Source organism: Lampetra planeri, unplaced genomic scaffold (assembly GCF_965212315.1).
Source record: "Lampetra planeri unplaced genomic scaffold, kcLamPlan1.2.h2 scaffold_135, whole genome shotgun sequence".
Classification (NCBI taxonomy): domain Eukaryota; kingdom Metazoa; phylum Chordata; class Hyperoartia; order Petromyzontiformes; family Petromyzontidae; genus Lampetra; species Lampetra planeri.
This window is the reverse complement of record NW_027614067.1, coordinates 14,055-40,576: the sequence shown is the minus strand read 5'-3', so window position 1 is coordinate 40,576 and position 26,522 is coordinate 14,055. Positions and strand designations below refer to the sequence as shown.

The 26,522-nt window shown below is 50.3% G+C and overlaps 1 protein-coding gene across 1 annotated transcript; it reads left to right on the top strand.

Annotated features, from left to right (window-relative positions):
• Positions 1–453: 453 nt before the first annotated feature.
• Positions 454–15,187, top strand: ZDHHC21 (zDHHC palmitoyltransferase 21). Its single transcript, XM_078622148.1, has 8 exons — positions 454–778; positions 2,554–2,726; positions 3,831–3,929; positions 6,489–6,603; positions 7,312–7,450; positions 7,762–7,878; positions 9,231–9,277; positions 12,082–15,187. The coding sequence occupies exons 2-8, from the start codon at positions 2,573–2,575 to the stop codon at positions 12,221–12,223; spliced, it is 813 nt and encodes a 270-aa protein (XP_078478274.1). The 5' UTR covers positions 454–778; positions 2,554–2,572; the 3' UTR covers positions 12,224–15,187.
• The last annotated feature ends 11,335 nt before the right edge of the window (positions 15,188–26,522 follow it).

Here is a 26,522-nt window from a genome sequence, read left to right as displayed (position 1 = left end):
TCCACCGCCCCGCCCCCTTCACCGCCCCGCCCCCTTCACCGCCCCGCCCCCTTCACCGCCCCGCCCCCTCCACCGCCCCGCCCCGCCCCCTCCACCGCCCCGCCCCCTCCACCGCCCCGCCCCCTCCACCGCCCGCCCCCTTCACCGCCCCGCCCCCTTCACCGCCCCGCCCCCTTCACCGCCCCGCCCCCTCCACCGCCCCGCCCCCTCCACCGCCCCGCCCCCTCCACCGCCCCGCCCCCTCCACCGCCCCGCCCCCTTCACCGCCCCGCCCCCTCCACCGCTCCGCCCCCTCCACCGCCCCGCCCCCTCCACCGCCCCGCCCCCTCCACCGCCCCGCCCCCTTCACCGCCCCGCCCCCTCCACCGCTCCGCCCCCTCCACCGCCCCGCCCCCTCCACCGCCCCGCCCCCTTCACCGCCCCGCCCCCTCCACCGCCCCGCCCCCCGCTATTGAGGAAGTTGACGCCACAGCGGTTCAAGTTATGAGGGGATCTCGACAGTGACGTTTTAAACACCGCTGCCTTTTCTTTTTGCAAACGTTAACAACAACAACAACACCACGACATAATCAGAGCCTGCTGTAAACGCACGTCGTTAGTTTCGTGAGTTTGTATGCAACAGGAGCAACAATAAAATACAAAATTGTCGCCTCGCGTGAGGTAACGCGGCCGTAGCTTCCTGCATTGGGTGTCGCCATTGACGACGCCGACGACGGAATTTTTTTTAATTTTTTTAAAAAACGATCCTCGCATTTAATTAAACTTCATCGCACGCACGGTAATGTCTCACGTTTGTAACTTTGTTGTTGTTATTATTATTATTACGTCGGTCGATCAACGTCGTTTTTTTCTATTCTTTTTTCTACTCGACGCCAAGCGAATTTGACCTGCTGAGGTAAATGTCGCGATAAACTAAAGTTCTATTTTTTAAAATTTAATTGCGTATTGTTGTACTTTGCTTTCCAAACGTTAACGTTCCAAGTTTTTGTTTTCTTAAATAGTTTAAATTTACTTTCAAATACAACTTCACTGTACTCACTGGTCGCTTAAAGCCTTAAAGCACCTCAAGGCGCAGCCACTGCAATTTCCTTGCTGCAAGGCCCTGCTGGCAGAAGGTCCTCCACTAGAGGGTGCTTGGCCTACTCTTCCACTCTGACCAGACGTGAAGGAAGAGGGTAGGAGTGAACCACGAGACCAGGTGGTGCTTGGCCTACTCTTCCACTCTGACCAGACGTGAAGGAAGAGAGTAGGGAGTCAGCCACGAGACCAGGTGGTGCTTGGCCTACTCTTCCACTCTTACCAGACGTGAAGGAAGAGAGTAGGGAGTTACCCACGAGACCAGGTGGTGCTTGGCCTACTCTTCCACTCTGACCAGACGTGAAGGAAGAGAGTAGGGAGTTACCCACGAGACCAGGTGGTGCTTGGCCTACTCTTCCACTCTGACCAGGCGTGTTGGAAGGGAGTCGGAGTTGCCCACGAGACCAGCTGGTGCTTGGCCTACTCTTCCGCTCTGACCAGGCGTGTTGGAAGAGGGTAGGAGTGAACCACGAGACCAGGTGGTGCTTGGCCTACTCATCCACACTGACCAGACGTGAAGGAAGAGGGTAGGAGTTACCCACGAGACCAGGTGGTGCTTGGCCTACTCTTCCACTCTGACCAGGCGTGTTGGAAGAGGGTAGGAGTGAACCACGAGACCAGGTGGTGCTTGGCCTACTCTTCCACACTGACCAGGCGTGCTGGAAGAGAGTAGGGAGTTACCCACGAGACCAGGTGGTGCTTGGCCTACTCTTCCACTCTGACCAGGCGTGCTGGAAGGGAGTCGGAGTTGCCCACGAGACAAGAGGCAGCTCCAGGTGGTGCTTGGCCTACTCTTCCACTCTGACCAGGCGTGTTGGAAGGGAGTCGGAGTTACCCACGAGACGAGAGGCAGCTCCAGGTGGTGCTTGGCCTACTCTTCCACTCTGACCAGGCGTGCTGGAAGGGAGTCGGAGTTGCCCACGAGACAAGAGGCAGCTCCAGCTGGTGCTTGGTCTACTCTTCCACTCTGACCAGGCGTGATGGAAGACGTCTGAGTTACCCACATTTTACCCCACCACACGTGGCCTCCCGAGAGGTGTGCGTGGGAGCAGGTCCTGGGGGAGCGGTGGCGCAGCGGTTTGCGCTACGCTGCGCTACAGGAACCCCTCCGAACCGAGTTCGATTCCCGCTCACGGTCCAACGCCGATGACGATCATCTGAACCGGTTCCTGGGCCTCCTCCCCTAGGCCGACTCAGCCACAAATGAGTGCCTGAGTGCCGTGTGTCTAAACATCGCCACTCAAGAGACAAAAGCGGCCGGGTGTGGTTGCTGGCCGCCTTCTTCATTCCCAAGCAAGACCGATTCCTCTGGTCCAGAGGTCCTCGCAACGTGCGCAGAGTTCGTCAATTTCTGCTTCACGAATACGACCTCGAGTGGGAGAGTGGGACCGATCTCTCGCTCAGGACGGACATGTTTGATGGTATTGCCCGTTTATTTATTCATTCGTTCTGTTGCTCGCGCTGTTTCTGTTGCAGTGTCCCCCCCCTCTCTCCGATGGCGTGCCGGATTCACACGGTGTGCGACCCTATGGGCTGGCTCTGCCTCGGCTCCATCGTGTTCGTGTGGTCCTACAACACCTGGCTGCTGCCCAAGCTCATCATGATGCCGCACGTCGCTCAGGGCACGCTGCCCGCTGTGGTAGCCGCAGGTGCTTGCATTACCTCCTGCTACTCCTCCTCCTGGACTCGTAACTAAACCATATGTATAAATGCATATAGATTTTTTCGTAATTTGCAAGTTGATTTTGTGCAAACGGGTGATAACGCAAGCCGCCAGGATAAAGTCGCATTCGCAAGAGTGACCTACGACTGTTAGCGCAGAGACAGAGAATCCCTGTCGTAGCCTTTAACAGACTTGAGGCAAACGCGGCCTCATAATTATAACGCGGGGCGCTAACCGCTGCGCCACCGCTCTCCGGAGTATATGCACGTTTGAAAGAAATGATAATAGGTGGTTACCCTTTCTAGCAATTAAACACGAGTTGTGTTAGGATGTATCCTGTGATTAAACATGCAAACAAACATGCTCCAATTATAATGCATGCATTCTCTTTGAAACTGATTGGCCTTCACCAACGTCTTCTTTATGGTCTCGTCTCACTACCAGTGTAAAACCAGAGAACGCCAAAAGGCGAACGGCGCAAAGACGATGCAAGTGCCAGTGCATTGCTCGGGTTGAGCAGTTATGTCTATAGGACCTTTTTGCCAGTATCAATTACGTGTGGTTAATGCAGACTTGATTTGTGTTTGAACATCTTAAGACCTATTTTATTGCCAGAAAGGGTTAAAGCTATTCTTATTTTTCATACTTTGATACTGGCAAAAGAGGTGCAATAGATAAACTATTTTTTATTTTACCAGGTAAGGCCCACAGAGCTATATAGTAGCTCTTTTTCAGAAGCGACCTGGCTATCACAAATGATAGCTCAGCGACGTGGCTTACCGTCACGTGGACATGTACAGCAGCGAAATACTCTTAAACCCATGTTGATTCCAAATGTGGAGTGAAAAACCGGAGGACCCGGAGAGAAATCCACGCGACCACGGGAAGAGAAAACACGCAAACTCCGAATATACCTCAGGCGTCAGGGTTGTGATCGAACCCACGACCTCCTGTACACCAGGCGAGTTAGTGAACGTCACACCACCGCGGCGCACCAATTGCCAGGGCGTCCTGCCAAATTGGCACCGAACCTCGCAATTACTGCCCTGGCCACATCACCGCCTCCATGAGTGTTCATTCCCTGTGCCAGGCTATTACGTTGTGGCCGCCCTGTGTATGGCCGCGCTCGTGCGGGCATCCACGGCTGATCCGGGCCGGGTGCGGCAAGACCAGCATATGTCAAGCGAAGGTGAGTCTCTAACTCGCATCCAAACTACGGGTGCTCTGCTCCCCACATCTGTACTCCCCGCCGTCGGCAAAACCCCACGCTGACTACCGTGGGGAGGTCTCAGAATCTTTATTCGTGCTGGAGGAATCCGATGAGCTATGCGGCTCTTTTCAGTAGTCCAGGGACGGGGTAAGAACGTTTCAACAACAAACCATACAAACACACGATAGGAGTCAAAATTATAGTAAAGGTAAACAAATCACTTAAAAAAATATATACAAGTTGACCTAAACTTTTAATATCTTACCAGGCATCGCCCACTGAGGCATTAACGTATTTTTCAGAAGCGTCCTGGCCACGTATGATCGCTGAACAGAAGTGGCTTATCATCATGTGGGAATTTATAGCAGCTAAAATAATCCAAATAATCTCAACGCGTGTTTACAAGCGGTCAAACAACCCCGGCGACCTGCACGGCGGCGTGTGGAGGTCCCTCATCCAGCAGTGGATTGGCAAAAGGGGCTGTACATGCACGCGGGGATTGATAGATTTTATTCTTTGGTTCTTTCGGTTAAGTCACGTCTAAAGATAAAATAATAAATTAAAATAATAGCGACGTTTCGATTGCAACACAAGCAATCATCATCAGGCATAAGAGAAATAGCAACAAAAATCTAACTAGAAAACTATAGTTAGATTTTTGTTGCTATTAATCTAACTAGAAAACTATAGTTAGATTTTTGTTGCTATTTCTCTTATGCCTGATGATGATTGCTTGTGTTGCAATCGAAACGTCGCTATTATTTTAATTTATTATTTTATCTTTAGACGTGACTTAACCGAAAGAACCAAAGAATAATTCCTGCAGTCACGAAAGCTCCAAAAATTCAGATTGATAGATTTTAATTCACACGGACATCGGGATTAGGGAACATACGCAGGTTATCAGTATCACTAACCATGAGCAGATAGCCCTGTGAGGTGTCCACTTTCCTCTCCGTCTTGTGCTAATATGTATGTCTGTTGAACTTCTTTTGCACCGCGGGCTAATTGGAGAAAAACATACGTAAAGTCGTGGCCACATCTTTCTGGCACCAATCTCTCTTGCGATGGCATCGTCGTCAAGCCATTCTCTGTTAAGAGTCTCTTCCTCTGTATGTTTGTCTGTGTGTATGTATATCTGCATGTATGTTGCACTTCTTTCTCATCGTTCGTAGCCAACCCTGCTCATCATCATCTCGAAACCCAGGGGCAGATAGCACTGTAGTAGTAGGTGGTGGTGTCCACTGCACATTTCGTAATTTGTTTTTTACACTTTCCTCTCTCTGTCTTCTAGTGCCAAAATGTGTCAAGTAGTGCCCACATCTTTCTGGCACCGATCTTAATTTTCCTTGTGTTGTTGTTGTCCATCCTACTACATATGATACACAGGCTAACGACATAATTCATAACTATAAACAAAGGTAAGTTGGCTCGGGCATGGCATGATGGTGCTTATGCCGGTGGTGGTGCTGGTAGTTGTGGTGGTCGTGGTTGTGCTGGTGATGGTAGTTGTGCTGGTGTATGTGCCGGTAGTCGTGCGTGTGACTGTGATGGTTGTGATGGTTGCTGGTGATTGCGTTGGTGGTAATGGTGCTGGTGCGTGCTGTGGGGAGCGGTGGTGCAGCGGTTAGCGCGCTGCGCTACGAAGCCGGCGACCGAGCTCGGTTCCCGCTCACAGCCAACACCAGTGACGATTATCTGAACCTGTTGTGGGCCTCCCCTAGGTCGACTAAGCCTCAAATGAGTACCTGGTGTGGTGTGTAAGCGTTGCTACTGGGGGAGACAAAGGTGGTCGGGTCGGGTGTGATGCTGGCACACCCACCCCCTCGCGTACCATTCCGGCCTTCATAGGTGCTCGCTAACAGCACTTGCCCCAACAGTCTGTTAAAGACGATGCGGGGGATCTTTGTCTTTGTGGTGCTGGCCACCCAAACCCCCTCGTGTGCCGTTCCTGGCCTTCATAGGTGCTACTCGCTAACAGCACTTGCCCCAGCAGTCTGTTACAGGCTACACGGGGGATCTTTGTCTTTGTGGTGCTGGCCACCCAAACCCCCTCGTGTGCCGTTCCTGGCCTTCATAGGTGCTACTCGCTAACAGCACTTGCCCCAGCAGTCTGTTACAGGCTACACGGGGGATCTTTGTCTTTGTGGTGCTGGCCACCCAAACCCCCTCGTGTGCCGTTCCTGGCCTTCATAGGTGCTACTCGCTAACAGCACTTGCCCCAGCAGTCTGTTACAGGCTACACGGGGGATCTTTGTCTTTGTGGTGCTGGCCACCCAAACCCCCTCGTGTGCCGTTCCTGGCCTTCATAGGTGCTACTCGCTAACAGCACTTGCCCCAGCAGTCTGTTACAGGCTACACGGGGGATCTTTGTCTTTGTGGTGCTGGCCACCCAAACCCCCTCGTGTGCCGTTCCTGGCCTTCATAGGTGCTACTCGCTAACAGCACTTGCCCCAGCAGTCCGGTAAAGGCTATACCGGGGATCCTTTTTGTCTTTGTCCTTGGTGCGCGTTTGTGTGTCCTGTGCTGCACGTTCAGAATTTCGTGTGCAGAGCCACGTGTGCCAGAAGTGCAGCGTCGTGAAGCCGGCCCGTGCCCACCACTGCTCCCGTTGTGGCCACTGCGTGCGGCGCATGGACCACCACTGCCCGTGGTGAGCACGAGCGCGGCGATGCTGCACACGGCTTTGCCCCGTCATCGCGATTGTCATCGGCCACAACCAGTCCACTGCTGTACGAATGTATGGTGAACTTCTTTCGCACCGTGCGTGGAGGTACGGGTCCCTACTTCGAAAGAGTCTTGAGAGTCTTGTGAGGCTTTCCCGGATGAAACGAGCATCAATAAGAATTCACACCACTGTCTCCACAAAGACAACGATCCCCCGTATAGACTGTAACAGACTGTTGGGGCAAGTGCTGTTAGCGAACAGCACCTGTGAAGGCCGGCACTCTACACGAGGGGGTGGGTGGCCAGCACCATAATGACAAAGATCTCCCGTATAGCATGAACAGACTTTTGGGGAAAGTGCTGTTAGCGAGTAGCTGCACCTATGAATGCCGGCACAGCACACGAGGGGGTGGGTGGCCAGCACCACGCCTGGCTGCTTTTGTCTCCCGAGTGGCGATGTTTACACACCGCACCCAGGTACTCATTTGAGGCTGAGTCAACCTAGGGGAGACCCAGGACCGGTTCAGATAATTGTCACTGGCGTTGACCGTGAGCAGGAATCGAACTCGGTTTGCCAGGTTCGTAGCGCGACGCACGAACCGCGAAACTACCACTCCACACAGACACGCGATACCACCAGACTCTCGCTTCACCAATCAGCCCATCGGCACCTCTTCGACATTTTGCCCGACAGGATAAACAACTGTGTCGGAGAGGGAAATCAGTGGCTCTTCATCCAGCTCTGCTTCTACACGCAGCTGCTCAGCACGTACGCACTGGTCGTCAACTTTGCACATTTCTACCTCCTGCCTCCCCTCGCGGACGCCCAGCCGGTGAGAACCTTGGGCTGACGCGGTGGCTAGGAGATGTTAACTACCTCGCCTGGTATACAGGAGGTTGTGGTTTCGATCCCGACCCTGACGCCTGTTGTATCTTTGGAGTTTGCGTGTTCTCTCTCTCCCCGCGGTTGCGTGGATTTTTCTCCGGGTCCTCCGGGTTTCCCCTCCACATTAAGAATCAACGTGTGTTTAGAGGAAAGGGAGGTCTGGACCGCCACTCTTCGACATGCTGCTGCTGCCGCCGGGACCCTCACCAGGGCAAGTGGACTGAGAAGCAAACTAACGTTTTTTTGTTTCTCTCTCAGGACGAGTTTGTGTTCCACTATTCGGTGGCCATGCTGAGGGGTGCCGCAGTCATGGGCGTGATGATGTTTCTCGGCATGGCCGGCCTCTTCTACGGACAGGTCATCAACATCCTCACGGTAATGACAGTTAAACAAAAAACTACTTTTTATTTGACTAGGTAAGGCCCCGCTGAGCTATATAGAAGCGACTTAGCTATCACAAATGATAGTCCAATGCGGAAATTTATAGCATCCCAATACTCCAAACGGATGATTGTGAATGCCTCGCCGTAACATCACACAAGGCGGGATGCTGCTGGGTGCGTCTAGACGCTACCCGCACATGCCTTAGTCTTTGTTCGGTCTGCGCTATGCATCTCACGTGTTATCGCGGACTGTGCTTTACCCTATATTCATTATTGTAACGCGATCTTTCCACAACGCCGTGGTGTTCTTCAGGAAAGCGACTACGACTGTGGCGTTATTGGAGACCACCAGACTGTATAGCGATGAAGCAAACAAAGCAACCACGTCGGTGGAGACATTAAAAATACTAGATTTGAAGTTTTCGTGACTGCAAGGATCCATATACTCTTTGGTTCTTTCGGTAATGTCACGTAGATGAAAAATAATAATAATAATAATCAAATAATAAAATGAAAATAACTAAATAAAATCACGACGTTTCGGAGGCAACACAAGCTTCCGTCATCAGGTGGAACAGCCACAGCAAAATTACTGTAGTGAATACATTAAAAATACTGCACGAACATCAATCGGACAAATTGCTTTTGCACCATTTATCGTACATACAAGTCACAGAAACCTTAAATTGCGTGCGTTTAAGGTGCGTACACGAAGGTGCCGAGAGATTGTGACGAATGGAAGGCTGGTTGGTACCACAATGAAGTCCAATCACTGCAGTCAAGGGAAATGTCAATGGTTTGCAAGTTTGTAGGCTTTTTTGTCCGGTTAAGTCCATTTCTGTCAGAGCGGGCTCTGTTATTCAAAAGAAGATTAGGTCACGTAATTGGTTGCATAATTTTTCTCTACCTTGTACAGGTTCAACAAAGGGTTTATGGAATACGTTTTTCTTTTAAATTACACAATGATACTAAAGCGTCAAACGTAAAGTGTCATCAGTATATTTTCCGTTATCTCAGAAAATATTCGGCGCCTGTAGGCACGCCGCTTTCGCTCAGCTTCCCTCCCGCCCACCCGCGAATCAACTGGAATTGTGATTTTTTTAAACGTGAAATGCGTCGAGTTCACCTTTGCAATAATGGAGTGACATTTGCACCCACTGTGAGGATAACGATGTTAATGCTTGTTTTAAATTCATAGCACAAAACTGTACTTCTTGTGGTACTATCCCGACCTGTGCGAATTTAAAATGCATTATCAAAACGACAAAGCAGAGTTGTGCAATTAAACTATGTAAACGTTTAACCCCGTGTGTGCTCTCTGACTTGCCTTTTTTTTCCATCTAGGATTTGACCACGATTGAAAAAATGATGGATCCCTTTTTGGAAGTCACGTAAGTACCCTAAACATCCCCCCCCCCCCCCCCAGCTTACGCAAAGTGTTGATATCATTACCGAGCGAATTGTTTCAGCATATCAGAATCAGAATGTTTATTTATACTGGAGGAATCCGTTGAGGTATGAAGCTCTTATTCCCAGATGCCCAGTAGTTTTCACAGATATCCGATATAGTCATAGCCGCAATTTTGTTTTAACGTTGTACTTTGTGGTGAATGTAGCGGCCACTAGTGGCTGCAGGGGGTCGCATTAATCCGTGACAACGACGACGACAACGGACGAATCGTTACACACACGCAGTTCGGGGCGGGGGGGGGGGGCAGGTGTGGTGCAGTGATAACCAGAGGTGTGGACTCGAGTCATGTGACTTGGACTCGAGTCAGACTCGAGTCATGAATTTGATGACTTGCGACTCGACTTGGACTTACATAACAATGACTTTGTCCCACCTATGAGATGTGGACTCGAGTCATGTGACTTGGACTCGAGTCAGACTCGAGTCATGAATTTGATGACTTGCGACTCGACTTGGACTTGCATAACAATGACTTTGTCCCACCTATGAGATGTGGACTCGAGTCATGTGACTTGGACTCGAGTCAGACTCGAGTCATGAATTTGATGACTTGCGACTCGACTTGGACTTGCATAACAATGACTTTGTCCCACCTATGAGATGTGGACTCGAGTCATGTGACTTGGACTCGAGTCAGACTCGAGTCATGAATTTGATGACTTGCGACTCGACTTGGACTTGCATAACAATGCCTTTGTCCCACCTCTGAGATGTGGACTCGAGTCATGTGACTTGGACTCGAGTCAGACTCGAGTCATGAATTTGATGACTTGCGACTCGACTTGGACTTGCATAACAATGACTTTGTCCCACCTCTGAGATGTGGACTCGAGTCATGTGACTTGGACTCGAGTCAGACTCGAGTCATGAATTTGATGACTTGCGACTCGACTTGGACTTGCATAACAATGACTTTGTCCCACCTATGAGATGTGGACTCGAGTCATGTGACTTGGACTCGAGTCAGACTCGAGTCATGAATTTGATGACTTGCGACTCGACTTGGACTTGCATAACAATGACTTTGTCCCACCTATGAGATGTGGACTCGAGTCATGTGACTTGGACTCGAGTCAGACTCGAGTCATGAATTTGATGACTTGCGACTCGACTTGGACTTGCATAACAATGACTTTGTCCCACCTATGAGATGTGGACTCGAGTCATGTGACTTGGACTCGAGTCAGACTCGAGTCATGAATTTGATGACTTGCGACTCGACTTGGACTTGCATAACAATGACTTTGTCCCACCTCTGGTGATAACGCTCGTGCGCCTCATGAGCGTTCTTTATGTCGTGATTTCACCGACAGTGTTCAACCAGAAAACGACACCAAAAGTCGAACAGTACAAAGACAATGCACGTATCAGAGCATCTAGAGCTTGGGTTGAGCAGTTACATATGTATGTATGGGATATGTTTTGCCATTAATTCGAGATTTGAAGCTTTCGTGACTGCAAGGATTCATACACTCTTAGGTTTTTTCGGTGAAGTCACGTAGGTAAAAAATGATGATAATATAAAATAATAATAAATGAAAATTACTCAATTAAATCACGACGTTTCGGAGGCAACACAAGTCTCCGTCTTCAGGTGGGACCGTCACAGCCAAATTTACTGTAAATTTAATTTAGTTCTTGTCATTTATTATAATTTTATTTTATTATTATTTTTTTACCTACGTGACTTTACCAAAAAGACCTAAGAGTATATTTTTTGTCGGTTTTATCAAAATGATGAATCAATAAGAGTACGTTTCACCCAAATAGACACACCTATTATTGCAGGGCATCATCAAGTCTGCATTAATCACATACGGTACGAGTGGCACAACATGTAAAAACATGCTCTGATAATAATAATAATAATGTAAGCATTGTCTTTGAAACTGATTGATCTACATCAGAGATAGCAACCTTCTTTATGGCCTAGTCTCTGACACCAGCGTTAGACCGGAGAACAACGGCAAAAGGCAACACGGTACATTGTTGTTGGCCAAATATCGTTACATTCTGAAAATAAATTGCGGGTAAATCTCTCAGTTGGCATTACTCGTACCAACAGCGCCCCCCGCTGCCTAAACTTGGCAAAGCTCTCTTGAAAAAAAGCATCATCTTCTTAATATAATAGCTTGATACGTCATCCATGAGTGCAGTAAACATCTGTATTAATCTAAGTATTGCATCGTTATATCTAAAATACCCTGGATTTGATTGACTCCTTTTTGGTTCGAGCACTGGACACAACATCGAAAGGTTGTGAGTTCAGATTTTGACCGGTGGGTCAACTCGCCGTTGTAGATGCAGAGCAACGACTACAATTTAACCTGCAAGTGGTTCAAGCCAGTAGACAACCACATCAGGAGCAGCGGAGTCGAAGTATCATCGCCACGATGCATCCTTCGTTCTTGTGAATCGGGGGCATTGCCACAGGTCGCACGCACGCCGGAGAGCTTTCAGATGTTCCATTTGTGCATCAGGATCAGGTATCCCCGCATCTACTGCCACAGTTTGTGCGGCGGATGCGGCTTGGGGGTTGGACCGTGAGCAGCTTCGTAGGAGATCAAAGCTCAGAGACGGGGTTCTTTCACAACGAGGCGTATTGTTTGCGAGTTCTTTTGAACTCCATTGAGCGGGGGGGGGGGTGGGTGGGGGGGTAGTGGTTGAACTCGCATCGTTGAAAGTTGAGCGGCGACTGACGCGGCATCGATCTCCGCCGTGCAGCGCTCAGGTGCAGCGGCCTTGGCACGAGTCCCTGGCGGGGGTGTTCGGCACGCGCTGCAAGCTGCTGTGGTTCATCCCCTGCCGTCGCGGGGGGGTGCAGGGAATCTCTGCACGCCGCTACTCCTACCAAGCCGCTGTGTGAGGCCTCGGCCCTGGCCAGCTAAGCCCTGGCCAGCTGAGCCCGGCTCACCCTGCCAGGCACACTGGTACAACCTCCTCAAAGGGGGGCGCACCCATGTTCATGTCATTATAATCATCATCAACACCGTCGTTGTCGTCATCAGGTTTGAGATTTCCACAGCTGAATGGATTTGTTCCCAAGGCCGTCACCATCGCCCGCAAACTGTTTGTTTACGATGGCCTTCACTTGACTTCACTTTGGGTCCGGGTGTGCTACACGTCTTACTGTATTGCCAGTGATGATACATTTTTTTAAATATATAGCATCTGTTAATGCAAAACCGCATCTCACAACGCGATAACACCACCGTGCCTCCGATTAGCACGGCCGGCTACGTATGGTACGAAAGCAAAGTTCAGCATACGGCACGTGCATAAAAGATTCTCCTTTCGCGTGAAGCTTTCACTTTAGCACAAGCTCAGGGAAAGAAAGAATACAAACAACCTCCCGTGAAAAGCAAAATCAAATTTGGGCCAAGAGTGACTTCTCCAAATCTTGTGAGGCAGACAGCTACAGACAACGCCGTCGCCGCCGCAGCTAAAACTGCTCGGTACGTTTCTACCCGTGCGGCCCGTTCTTCCGCAACGCGTGGGTTTTTCGTTGACGCCAATTGGATAACGACGCGACGAGATGCATTGGGGAACTCGTTTTTTTGTTTAGCAGCGCGGAAGCGACATTGGACACAGTGACCGCGATCGACCGAACGGAACTGCTACGTCGCGTACGTGTAGGAATAAGCCGTTCGTAACGGCCGCTCCCTCGGAGTAGCGTCGTCGCGCGAGCCATTGGGATGCTGCTGGATGCTTCTGGACGCTACTCTACACGTGCCTCAGTCTTCGTTCGGCCTCTGCGTTACGCATCACCTTCTACATATGTTATTTATTATAATGCCGTTTTTACATAAATGCCGCGGTGTTCTCCAGGAACGGCAACGCCTACCGCCGCGTTATAAGGAGAACACAGACTCTCTTTCAATGCACATTTAACTTTTTTTTGTTACCTGGATAATCCCTTGAAATGACGGAACACCTTGTTTTTTTGCCAAGCTTGCCGAGGATTGTTGAGTGACGGACGCACGGGCAAAGTTGAAGAGAACATTTTTTTTCCCAAAGAAGGGACGGGGGAGCGTTTTGATTGCCGGGAAGGGGGCAAGCCCCCCCAAGGGTATGAACATTTACATGCTTTTGAAATGTCGATGGTGATCACTCGTGTTCTTGCGATCGCTGCTGCTGCTGCTGCTGCCGCCGCAGCACAGAATTACGTGCATTTGATTCAAGGCCTCTTTGTTTTACTTGGCAAAGAATGTCAAGGCCCAAGTCCAAGATTTCTCTTGCTGCCAATTTTTCACCTACATTTTTGTTGCTAAAATCGTGGCCCCCTTTCATCATGTTGCCAGTGAAAAGGTCGCTCCCTTAATTATTATGATTTGGAATTAGGTTTTTTCGTATTTGTAGAATTTGTTACTTCTGTGGTGGTTGGCTGCGCGCACAGGCACTGCTGATCATGGGTTAGAATCCAGGAATCCAGAGTTGATTGAACGGAACTAAAACTATTTTTAATTTTACCAGGTAAGGTCCCTCTGAGCTATATAGAGCTTTTCTTCAGAAGCGACCTAGCCACAAATTATAGCTTAACGAAGTGGCTTATCATGTACATTGAATTTCTTTCGCACTGTACAGAGCCATCCGTGTTATTCGGAGGTGCGTGGGAAGGACAACAAACTAAACACAAAAAGCAGTCGCGTGGAAATTTATGGCAGCAGCCAAATACTCCAAACGCGTGATGCCAATTCTTAATGTGGAGGGAAAAACCGGAGGACGCGGAGAAAATCCACGCGATCACGGGGACAGACACGCAAACTCGAAATATACAGCAGGTGTCAGTGGTCTAGATCGAACCCAGGACCTCCTGTATACCAGACGAGGTAGTTAACATCTCGCCACCGGTGGTCTTAGATTGGCCACCAACAACGACACAAGAAAACCCACCACGTAAAGATTTGGTTGTTCACTTCGTTTGACTAAATTTCAGTTCTGAAAATTTAAATATCGCTGTGACCGTCGTGCGACGAACCTCGCTTTCGTGTGGCACGTCCCTGCGGGTACGGACATCGGGCGACGACGAGAGGGCCAGAGGCACCGGGCAGCGCTTGATCATGCACGGAATGAGGGCTAAAGAGAGACCCCAAAAAAAGGATCCACCGACTAACTAACAACCCGCACGCCTCTTGAAATTAGTTTTTATTTTGGTTTTAAATATTAAACCTCCCCCCCCCCCACCACCCTGTCGTCTCCCCTTGCACCCGTTTATAATTTTTATTAATTTCTATTGGGGTGTATCGTGTTGTAAAGCGTGCGTACACCCCCCCCCACCACCTTTCTATTTTTGTATCAAAAGCTTGTTATATATTTATTTTGTTATTAATTTATTTTAAAGCCTGCCGCACGAACCGTCCCGTCATAATAATAATAATGAGCGAGAAACGCGAGCCACATGGCGCTCCGCGTCAATGTTACGCACCCAGCATCTGAGATTCGTCTCTGTTCTCCGAATCCCAGGACCGTTCCCAAAAACACGTTAACGCTCCATTTCTTCCGAGAATTTCGGCGCGGCTCTGTATAACGTTTCGCCCACCCGCCCCACGCCGCGCCAAGACCACACATGGGGATCCGAGACTACCAACAACCGTGCAACTAAACGCCCAGACAAGCGCACGGCTAAAGCTTAAAAAATATATATTAAAAATCTAATCCTACACAACCGCCACGGTGGATAACTTCCTCGCCTGGTGTACAGGAGGTTATGGATTCGATCCTGACCCTGACACCTGCAGCTGCTGTATATTTGGAGTCTGCGTGTCTCTCTCTCTCCCTGTGGTGAGATGTTAACTACCTCGCCTGGTATACAGGAGGATATGGATTCAATCCTGACACCTGCTGCTGTATATTTGGAGTCTGCGTGTCTTTCTCTCTCCCTGTGGTGAGATGTTAACCACCTCGCCTGGTGTACAGGAGGTCGTGGGTTCACTCCTGACCCTGACGCCTGCTGCTGTATATTTGGAGTCTGTGTGTCTCTCTCTCTCCTTGTGGTGAGATGTTAACTTCCTCGCCTGGTATACAGGAGGTTATGGGTTCACTCCTGACCCTGACACCTGCTGCTGTATATTTGGAGTCTGCGTGTCTCTCTCTCTCTCTGTGGTGAGATGTTAACTACCTCGCCTGGTATACAGGAGGTTATAGATTCGATCCTGACCCTGTGACACGCCTGTATATTTGGATTACGCACATTTTCCCACTAGTCGCGTGATTTTGTCTCCTAGATCCTCCAGTTTTTTCCCCCCTCCACATTTAAAAAAAGAACGTCCACTCGTTTATATTCGGCTGCCGTGAATTGCCATGCGCTGATGATGATGATGATACGCTCACTTCGTTGAGTTATCATTTGTGATAGCCAGGTGTCTTCTTCCATAGAGCTCAGTGGGGAGCGGTGGTGTAGCGGTTAGCGCATCGCAGCGCTACGAACCCGGCGGCCCGAGTTCGATTCGCGCTCAAGGCCAACACCAGTGGCGATTATCTGAACCAATCCTGGGCCTCCTCCGCTAGGTCGACTCAGGCGAAAAAGAGTACCTGATGCGGTGTGTAAGCATCGCCGTTGGGGAGACAAAGGTGGTCGGGCGTGGCTCTGGCCACCCATCCCCTCGTGTGCCTTTCCAGCCTGCATAGTTACTCGCTAACAGCACTTGCCCCAACAGTCTGTTAAGGCTACACGGGGGATCTTTGTCTTTGTCTCCCCGTTCGCTCGCCGAGTCCGGGAAAACTCGAGCGCCTCGGCATTCACTTTATTCCGAGAGATGCGTCAGAATCAGAATCTTTATTTTTACTGGAGGAATCCGATGAGCTATGAAGCTCTTTTTCGCAGATGACCAGTAGCGGCATGGGGTAAGAACGTTACAAAAACAAGAAAGGTAAACAAATTAGCCAAAACACAAACAAATTAAATTAAACCATCCGCATCCTACCAGGCAAAGCCCGCTGAGGTTATTAACTTATTTTTCAGAAGCGACCTGGCTACAAATGATAGCTCAACAAAGTGGGCCATCATTTTGACATTTATTGCAGCAAAATCATCTGAATAATCTCAACGCATGCTTCTAAATGTGGAGGGGAAAAACCTGAGAACCCAGAGGAAGATATCGTCTCACCACGGTGGCGTAGTAGCAGCAGCAGTAGCAGCAGCTGGCGCCTGTTGTTTTTAATAGCGTCGTTGCGAGCTCCGATGCAGAGTCACCGGGGCGGCGCGACCGCCGCACTCCCTCCTTACGCGATAGCCGGCGCCAAATACTGTATCCAGCACGCCCTCGGCCCTCGGCCCTCGGCCCTCGGCCCTCGGCCCTCGGCTCTCGGCCCTCGGCTCTCGGCCCTCGGCTCTCGGCCCTCGGCCCTCGGCCCTTGGCCCTCGGCCCTCGGCCCTCGGCTCTCGGCTCTCGGCCCTCGGCTCTCGGCCCTCGGCCCTCGGCCCTCGCGCGTGTGGTGGCCTTTGCGGGGGGAGCCTCGGTGCCAATGGGAGTTATTTTGTTTGAGTTTTACGCGCGAGTCGTCGGCACGGAATCGGAAGAAAAACCGATGACGTACACAGCAGCAGGACGGTTGGGAGTTCAAATCCCGGTTAGGGTTGAGGGGTGGGGGATCGACATCGACATCGCGCTGACGCGACGCATCGCTCCCCCCCACGCACAAGTAAAACTTTCTCCTGCACGGTATCCGTGCCGCAGCCTGCCCTGCCCCTCCCCTCCGCTTCCCCCACCCTCTCGAAGATTTTGGTTGAGAACAGCTGAGGTGTAATTCCTGAAGGTTGTGTTTCCTGGGCTGGCTTAGGTGGGGTGGTGGGGGGAGTGGGCTGTGTGGGGGAGTGGTAAGGTGGGGGATGGTTGGGGGAGTGGGGGGCGCGGTGAAGTGGGGGGCGCGGGGGGTAAGGGAGTGGGGGGGAGTGGGGGGTGGGATCAAAATGAAATGTGCCCGTGCGGTTTAGGAATTTATGGCAGCGGCTTTATTTTCACGTTCGTGATCATCATATTCCTCGTTACTCGCGTTATTAAAACTGCTGCTGCTGCTGCTGTTGTTGTATAACCGCGTTGTACGTGTACCGTACGTGGAACTTCTTCTTTCGCACCGCCGCACGTAGCCAACCGTGCGCCTACATCGGAGGTGCGCGGGGAAGGGGGTGGGGGCAAGGACAACAAACTAAACACAACACAGCAGTTCTAAATGAATGAGATGATTTAAAAGTGCCTATCGCCCAGCGGCTTCCTCAACTGCTTTTGCTGCGCACAATGTGGGAATGTCTAGAGCGGTGAATGTGACATCTTTTACCTTTTTAAAACTGGAAAACTCTGAAGGCAGCTGTCACTGCGCAGCGCAAAGTGAATCGGAATGTTTATACTGCAGGAGGAATGCGATGATCTATGAAGATCTTTTAACAGGTAGGAACAACAGGTTCCACACTGCCCACCAGGGATTATTTGTCTGTCTGTCGTGCATATTTGTCTGTCGTGCACGAATGCGCTGTCCAACCAAGTTCCTACCTGCCCACTCCGAAGGGACGTGTTTATTTTTTTACAGATGTCCCGTAGGGGGCATGGGGTCAGAACGGTTCAAACAACAAACAATTACGAAAACACGATAGGAGTGTAAAGTATAGTAAAGGTAAACAAATCACTATTTTTTAATATATCGTGTTGGAGATTGTAAATGTTGTGGATTTGCGCCAACACACCGGTGTGCTGTACTCGTAATGAATCGGCACGTTCTGTTAACGTGACAAACCTATTGTCGATTCTCTAAAGTATATTGCCATTTGTAACGCCGCGGTTTGCGAGTTACTTTAAATCACGGGACTGTGGGCGGTCGTACGTGATGTTTTAAAAACCTCACCACACATCGGGGCAGCTTTGATTTTCTTTTTTGGGGTTTTAACAGGACCCTCCCCTCCCCCCCCATAATTTATAACAAGTACTCTCACTAATAAAAACTATAAACTACCATTGGAACCTCATTTGCCAGTAAAAAATATGATAATTCTTTTTTTACCCTTCTATCTGGCAACAAAACTGACACCTGAGGACGCTGTCTTTCCGACAGACCTGTTCTTCACCTGAGGACGGCTGCTTGCGTTGTGGCCGAAACGTCGTGAGAATGATTTTATTGTGTGAAATTTTTATTATTTTATTATTTCCCTTCTACGTGACTTTACCGAAAGAACCAAGAAGATGTACAGAAGGCGTCAGGGGTCGAGATTGAACCCACGACCTCCTGCATACCAGGCGAGGTAGTTAACATCTCCTAGCCACCGTGATGATGATGAGAGAGAGAGACACGCAGACTCCACACTTAGAGCAACAGGCGTCAGGGTGGGGATAGAACCCACGACCTCCTGTACACCAGGCGAGGTAGTTAACATCTAGCCACCGTGATGATGATGAGAGAGAGAGACACGCAGACTCCACACTTAGAGCAGCAGGCGTCAGGGTGGGGATAGAACCCACGACCTCCTGTACACCAGGCGAGGTAGTTAACATCTAGCCACCGTGATGATGATGATGATGAGAGAGAGAAACACGCAAACTCCAAATATACAGCAGCAGGCGTCGTCAAAGGTGGGGATCGAACCCACGACCTCCTGTATACCAGGCGAGGTAGTTAACATCTCCTAGCCACCGTGGCGCCCCTAACATGTGGCGACCTCGCAGCAGGTGGTTGAACAAATTTGGTTGTGCTGCCGATGATACCCAGAATGGTTGAACCGGGGTCCAGAATGTTCTCGCTTGGTAATATTAGTTCTGCAATGCTACTAGGCTGATGGATTAAACCAACATTGTTTTTATTTGTATGTGCAGACAGAACAAGGCTTTTCCATTTTGTCTAAACATGTTTCACAATATCCTCCGCCCCCGCCCCCACCCGCCCACTTTCGCCGGAGTTTGCGAGACTGAAATAAATCCTGTTGCTTGACAATATTTGGTCTGGAAAGGCAATACTGTTTCGGATGTATGGGCTAAAACATTTGTGTTATTATTATTATTATTAATGTGGAGGCACAGCAGAATGGACCTTTGCTCGTATTTCTTTATGAGTATTAACAGTTGGTTATTGGCTTGACCTTTTTAATGCAGTACATTGGGGGGGGGGGGGGGGGGGGGGCTGGGCGGGTTTGTATGTTTTTTTTCTTTGGGAGTGGTTCTTGCGGGTTTCCCCCCCCCACACCCCCCCCCCCATGAATAAATGTGTTTGTAATGTTTGTATTTTTTTTTATGTATGTATGTTGAACCTCTTTCGCACCATACACAGCCAACCGTGCTCATCGGACGTGCGGGAGCAACGACAATAAACTATGGGTCTCTGTGCGAGTCTATGGGTCTCTGTGCGAGTCTATGGGTCTCTGTGAGTCTATGGGTCTGTGTGAGTCTGTGGGTCTCTGTGTGAGTCTGTGGGTCTCTGTGAGTCTATGGGTCTCTGTGTGAGTCTGTGGGTCTCTGTGCTAGTCTATGGGTCCCTGTGTGAGTCTATGGGTCTCTGTGAGTCTATGGGTCTGTGTGAGTCTATGGGTCTCTGTGCGAGTCTATGGGTCTCTGTGAGTCTATGGGTCTCTGTGTGAGTCTATGGGTCTCTGTGCTAGTCTATGGGTCCCTGTGTGAGTCTATGGGTCTCTGTGCTAGTCTATGGGTCTCTGTGCGAGTCTATGGGTCTCTGTGTGAGTCTACGGGTCTCTGTGTGAGTCTATGGGTCTCTGTGTGAGTCTATGGGTCTCTGTGTGAGTCTACGGGTCTCTGTGTGAGTCTATGGGTCTCTGTGTGAGTCTACGGGTCTCTGTGTGAGTCTATGGGTCTCTGTGTGAGTCTATGGGTCTCTGTGTGAGTCTACGGGTCTCTGTGTGAGTCTATGGGTCTCTGTGTGAGTCTATGGGTCTCTGTGTGAGTCTACGGGTCTCTGTGTGAGTCTATGGGTCTCTGTGTGAGTCTATGGGTCTCTGTGCGAGTCTACGGGTCTGTGTGAGTGCTATGGGTCTCTGTGTGAGTCTATGGGTCTCTGTGCGAGTCTATGGGTCTCTGTGCGAGTCTATGGGTCTCTGTGTGAGTGCTATGGGTCTCTGTGTGAGTCTATGGGTCTCTGTGCGAGTCTATGGGTCTCTGTGCGAGTCTATGGGTCTCTGTGCGAGTCTATGGGTCTCTGTGTGAGTGCTATGGGTCTCTGTGTGAGTCTATGGGTCTCTGTGCGAGTCTATGGGTCTCTGTGCGAGTCTACGGGTCTCTGTGTGAGTCTATGGGTCTCTGTGAGTCTGGGTCTCTGTGTGAGTCTATGGGTCTCTGTGCGAGTCTATGGGTCTCTGTGCGAGTCTATGGGTCCCTGTGTGAGTCTATGGGTCTCTGTGTGAGTCTGGGTCTCTGTGTGAGTCTGGGTCTCTGTGTGAGTCTATGGGTCTCTGTGCGAGTCTATGGGTCTCTGTGCGAGTCTATGGGTCTCTGTGCGAGTCTATGGGTCTCTGTGTGAGTCTACGGGTCTCTGTGTGAGTCTACGGGTCTCTGTGTGAGTCTACGGGTCTCTGTGTGAGTGCTATGGGTCTCTGTGTGAGTCTATGGGTCTCTGTGTGAGTCTATGGGTCTCTGTGTGAGTCTATGGGTCTCTGTGTGAGTCTATGGGTCTCTGTGTGAGTCTACGGGTCTCTGTGTGAGTCTACGGGTCTCTGTGTGAGTCTATGGGTCTCTGTGTGAGTCTATGGGTCTCTGTGTGAGTCTACGGGTCTCTGTGTGAGTGCTATGGGTCTCTGTGTGAGTCTATGGGTCTCTGTGTGAGTCTATGGGTCTCTGTGTGAGTCTATGGGTCTCTGTGTGAGTCTATGGGTCTCTGTGTGAGTCTATGGGTCTCTGTGTGAGTCTGTGGGTCTCTGTGTGAGTCTATGGGTCTCTGTGTGAGTCTGTGGGTCTCTGTGTGAGTCTATGGGTCTCTGTGTGAGTCTATGGGTCTCTGTGTGAGTCTATGGGTCTCTGTGTGAGTCTATGGGTCTCTGTGTGAGTCTAAGGGTCTCTGTGTGAGTCTATGGGTCTCTGTGCTAGTCTATGGGTCTCCGTGTGAGTCTATGGGACTCTGTGTGAGTCTGTGGGTCTCTGTGAGTCTATGGGTCTCTGTGTGAGTCTATGGGTCTCTGTGTGAGTCTATGGGTCTCTGTGTGAGTCTATGGGTCTCTGTGTGAGTCTATGGGTCTCTGTGTGAGTCTATGGGTCTCTGTGTGAGTCTATGGGTCTCTGTGTGAGTCTATAGGTCTCTGTGTGAGTCTATGGGTCTCTGTGTGAGTCTACGGGTCTCTGTGTGAGTCTATGGGTCTCTGTGTGAGTCTATGGGTCTCTGTGTGAGTCTACGGGTCTCTGTGTGAGTGCTATGGGTCTCTGTGTGAGTCTATGGGTCTCTGTGTGAGTCTATGGGTCTCTGTGTGAGTCTATGGGTCTCTGTGTGAGTCTATGGGTCTCTGTGTGAGTCTATGGGTCTCTGTGTGAGTCTATGGGTCTCTGTGTGAGTCTGTGGGTCTCTGTGTGAGTCTATGGGTCTCTGTGTGAGTCTGTGGGTCTCTGTGTGAGTCTGTGGGTCTCTGTGTGAGTCTATGGGTCTCTGTGTGAGTCTATGGGTCTCTGTGTGAGTCTATGGGTCTCTGTGTGAGTCTAAGGGTCTCTGTGTGAGTCTATGGGTCTCTGTGCTAGTCTATGGGTCTCCGTGTGAGTCTATGGGACTCTGTGTGAGTCTGTGGGTCTCTGTGAGTCTATGGGTCTCTGTGTGAGTCTATGGGTCTCTGTGTGAGTCTATGGGTCTCTGTGTGAGTCTATGGGTCTCTGTGTGAGTCTATGGGTCTCTGTGTGAGTCTATGGGTCTCTGTGTGAGTCTGGGTCTCTGTGTGAGTCTATGGGTCTCTGTGTGAGTCTGGGTCTCTGTGTGAGTCTATGGGTCTCTGTGTGAGTCTATGGGTCTCTGTGTGAGTCTACGGGTCTCTGTGTGAGTCTACGGGTCTCTGTGTGAGTCTATGGGTCTGTGTGAGTCTGTGGGTCTCTGTGTGAGTCTGTGGGTCTCTGTGTGAGTCTATGGGTCTCTGTGTGAGTCTATGGGTCTCTGTGTGAGTCTGTGGGTCTCTGTGTGAGTCTATGGGTCTCTGTGTGAGTCTATGGGTCTCTGTGTGAGTCTGTGGGTCTCTGTGTGAGTCTGTGGGTCTCTGTGTGAGTCTATGGGTCTCTGTGTAAGTCTATGGGTCTCTGTGTGAGTCTACGGGTCTCTGTGTGAGTCTATGGGTCTCTGTGTGAGTCTACGGGTCTCTGTGTGAGTCTATGGGTCTCTGTGTGAGTCTGGGTCTCTGTGTGAGTCTATGGGTCTCTGTGTGAGTCTACGGGTCTCTGTGTGAGTCTATGGGTCTCTGTGTGAGTCTATGGGTCTCTGTGTGAGTCTACGGGTCTCTGTGTGAGTCTACGGGTCTCTGTGTGAGTCTATGGGTCTCTGTGTGAGTCTACGGGTCTCTGTGTGAGTCTATGGGTCTCTGTGCGAATCTATGGGTCTCTGTGTGAGTCTACGGGTCTCTGTGTGAGTCTATGGGTCTCTGTGAGTCTGGGTCTCTGTGTGAGTCTATGGGTCTCTGTGTGAGTCTATGGGTCCCTGTGTGAGTCTATGGGTCTCTGTGTGAGTCTATGGGTCTCTGTGTGAGTCTATGGGTCTCTGTGTGAGTCTATGGGTCTCTGTGTGAGTCTACGGGTCTCTGTGTGAGTCTATGGGTCTCTGTGCGAATCTATGGGTCTCTGTGTGAGTCTACGGGTCTCTGTGTGAGTCTATGGGTCTCTGTGAGTCTGGGTCTCTGTGTGAGTCTATGGGTCTCTGTGCGAGTCTATGGGTCTCTGTGTGAGTCTATGGGTCTCTGTGTAAGTCTATGGGTCTCTGTGTGAGTCTCCGGGTCTCTGTGTGAGTCTACGGGTCGCTGTGTGAGTCTATGGGTCTCTGTGCGAATCTATGGGTTTCTGTGTGAGTCTACGGGTCTCTGTGTGAGTCTATGGGTCTCTGTGAGTCTGGGTCTCTGTGTGAGTCTATGGGTCTTTGTGCTAGTCTATGGGTCCCTGTGTGAGTCTATGGGTCTCTGTGTGAGTCTATGGGTCTCTGTGCGAGTCTATGGGTCTCTGTGTGAGTGCTATGGGTCTCTGTGTGAGTCTTTGGGTCTCTGTGTGAGTCTGTGGGTCTCTGTGTGAGTCTATGGGTCTCTGTGTGAGTCTATGGGTCTCTGTGTGAGTCTATGGGTCTGTGTGAGTCTGTGGGTCTCTGTGTGAGTCTGTGGGTCTCTGTGTGAGTCTGTGGGTCTCTGTGTGAGTCTATGGGTCTCTGTGTGAGTCTATGGGTCTCTGTGCGAGTCTAAGGGTCTCTGTGCGAGTCTATGGGTCTCTGTGCGAGTCTATGGGTCTCTGTGCGAGTCTAAGGGTCTCTGTGCGAGTCTATGGGTCTCTGTGTGATGAGTCTATGGGTCTCTGTGCTAGTCTATGGGTCCCTGTGTGAGTCTATGGGTCTCTGTGTGAGTCTATGGGTCTCTGTGCGAGTCTATGGGTCTCTGTGTGAGTGCTATGGGTCTCTGTGTGAGTCTGTGGGTCTCTGTGTGAGTCTATGGGTCTGTGTGAGTCTGTGGGTCTCTGTGTGAGTCTGTGGGTCTCTGTGTGAGTCTGGATCTCTGTGTGATGAGTCTATGGATCTCTGTGTGAGTCTAAGGGTATCTGTGTGAGTCTATGCGTCTCTGTGTGAGTCTATGGATCTCTGTGTGAGTCTAAGGGTCTCTGTGTGAGTCTGTGGGTCTCTGTGTGAGTCTGTGGGTCTCTGTGTGAGTCTATGGGTCTCTGTGTGGGTCTATGGGTCTCTGTGTGAGTCTATGGGTCTCTGTGTGAGTCTATGGGTCTCTGTGCGAGTCTAAGGGTCTCTGTGCGAGTCTATGGGTCTTTGTGCGAGTCTATGGGACTCTGTGTGAGTCTATGGGTCTGTGCCAACTTGCTGTGTTTTATCCGCCCCGCAGCTCCGCTCGTTGTTGTGAGCGTCGGACGGCTCCCCACACACACTCGCACACACCAAGCCAAATACAAAGTTCCCCCGTTAATAGCCTTAACAGACTGTTGGGGCAAGTGCTGTTAGCTAGCACCCGTGAGGGCTGGCACTGTGGCACACGAGGGGGTGGGTGGCCGACACCACGCCCTACCGCCTTTGTCTCCCCCAGTGGCGATGGTGACTACACACCAGGTACTGATTTGAGGCTGAGTCGACCTAAGGCGGTGGCCCAGGACCGGTTCAGATAATCGTCACCGGGTGTTGGTGGCCGTGAACGGGAATCGAACTCGGATCGCCGGGTTCGGAGCGCACAACACACACACACAACACACCACACAGAGTTAACAACAACAAACACACACACAACACACCACACAGAGTTAACAACAACACACACACAACACACCACACAGAGTTAACAACAACACACACACACAACACACCACACAGAGTTAACAACACACACACACAACACACCACACAGAGTTAACAACACACACACACACACAACACACCACACAGAGTTAACAACAACACGCACACACACAACACACCACACAGAGTTAACAACAACACACACACAACACACCACACAGAGTTAACAACAACACACACACACACAACACACCACACAGAGTTAACAACAACACACACAACACACCACACAGAGTTAACAACACACACACACACAACACACCACACAGAGTTAACAACACACACACAACACACCACACAGAGTTAACAACACACACACACACACAACACACCACACAGAGTTAACAACACACAACACACACACAACACACCACACAGAGTTAACAACACACACACAACACACCACACAGAGTTAACAACACACACACACACACAACACACCACACAGAGTTAACAACACACAACACACACACAACACACCACACAGAGTTAACAACACACACACACACAACACACCACACAGAGTTAACAACACACACACACACAACACACCACACAGAGTTAACAACACACACACACACAACACACCACACAGAGTTAACAACAACACACACACACAACACACCACACAGAGTTAACAACAACACACACACACAACACACCACACAGAGTTAACAACAACACACACAACACACCACACAGAGTTAACAACACACACACACACACAACACACCACACAGAGTTAACAACACACAACACACACACAACACACCACACAGAGTTAACAACACACACACAACACACCACACAGAGTTAACAACACACACACACACACAACACACCACACAGAGTTAACAACACACAACACACACACACAACACACCACACAGAGTTAACAACAACACACACACACAACACACCACACAGAGTTAACAACACACACACACACACAACACACCACACAGAGTTAACAACACACACACACAACACACCACACAGAGTTAACAACAACACACACACACAACACACCACACAGAGTTAACAACACACACACACAACACACCACACAGAGTTAACAACACACACACACAACACACCACACAGAGTTAACAACACACACACACAACACAACACACAGAGTTAACAACAACACACACACACAACACACCACACAGAGTTAACAACAACACACACACACAACACACCACACAGAGTTAACAACAACACGCACACACAACACACCACACAGAGTTAACAACAACACACACACACACAACACACCACACAGAGTTAACACAACAACACACACACACACAAAAAAAAATACGTGAGACTTATAAAAAAAAAATCGACTGCAGTAGGGGAATAGAGGAGATGGGGTGATTCGCCGCTTGATTGGCCCTGATTAAACGCAGTCGCGCAGACGTTAGCAATAATAAGAAACGCACAATAATAATGGCACACACACGGGCACACACACGGGCACACACACGGGCACACACACGGGCACACACACGGGCACACACACGGGCACACACACGGGCACACACACGGGCACACACACGGGCACACACACGGGCACACACACGGGCACACACACGGGCACACACACGGGCACACACACGGGCACACACACGGGCACACACACGGGCACACACACGGGCACACACACGGGCACACACACGGGCACACACACGGGCACACACACGGGCACACACACGGGCACA

Excerpts from the sequence above, each read along its gene's own strand:
- ZDHHC21 (XM_078622148.1), top strand. The coding sequence starts at position 2,573 with ATGGCGTGCCGGATTCACACGGTGTGCGACCCTATGGGCTGGCTCTGC. Across the intron at positions 6,604-7,311 it reads ATGGACCACCACTGCCCGTG|GATAAACAACTGTGTCGGAG; the intron begins GTGAGCACGAGC and ends TTTGCCCGACAG. Across the intron at positions 9,278-12,081 it reads GATCCCTTTTTGGAAGTCAC|CGCTCAGGTGCAGCGGCCTT; the intron begins GTAAGTACCCTA and ends TCCGCCGTGCAG.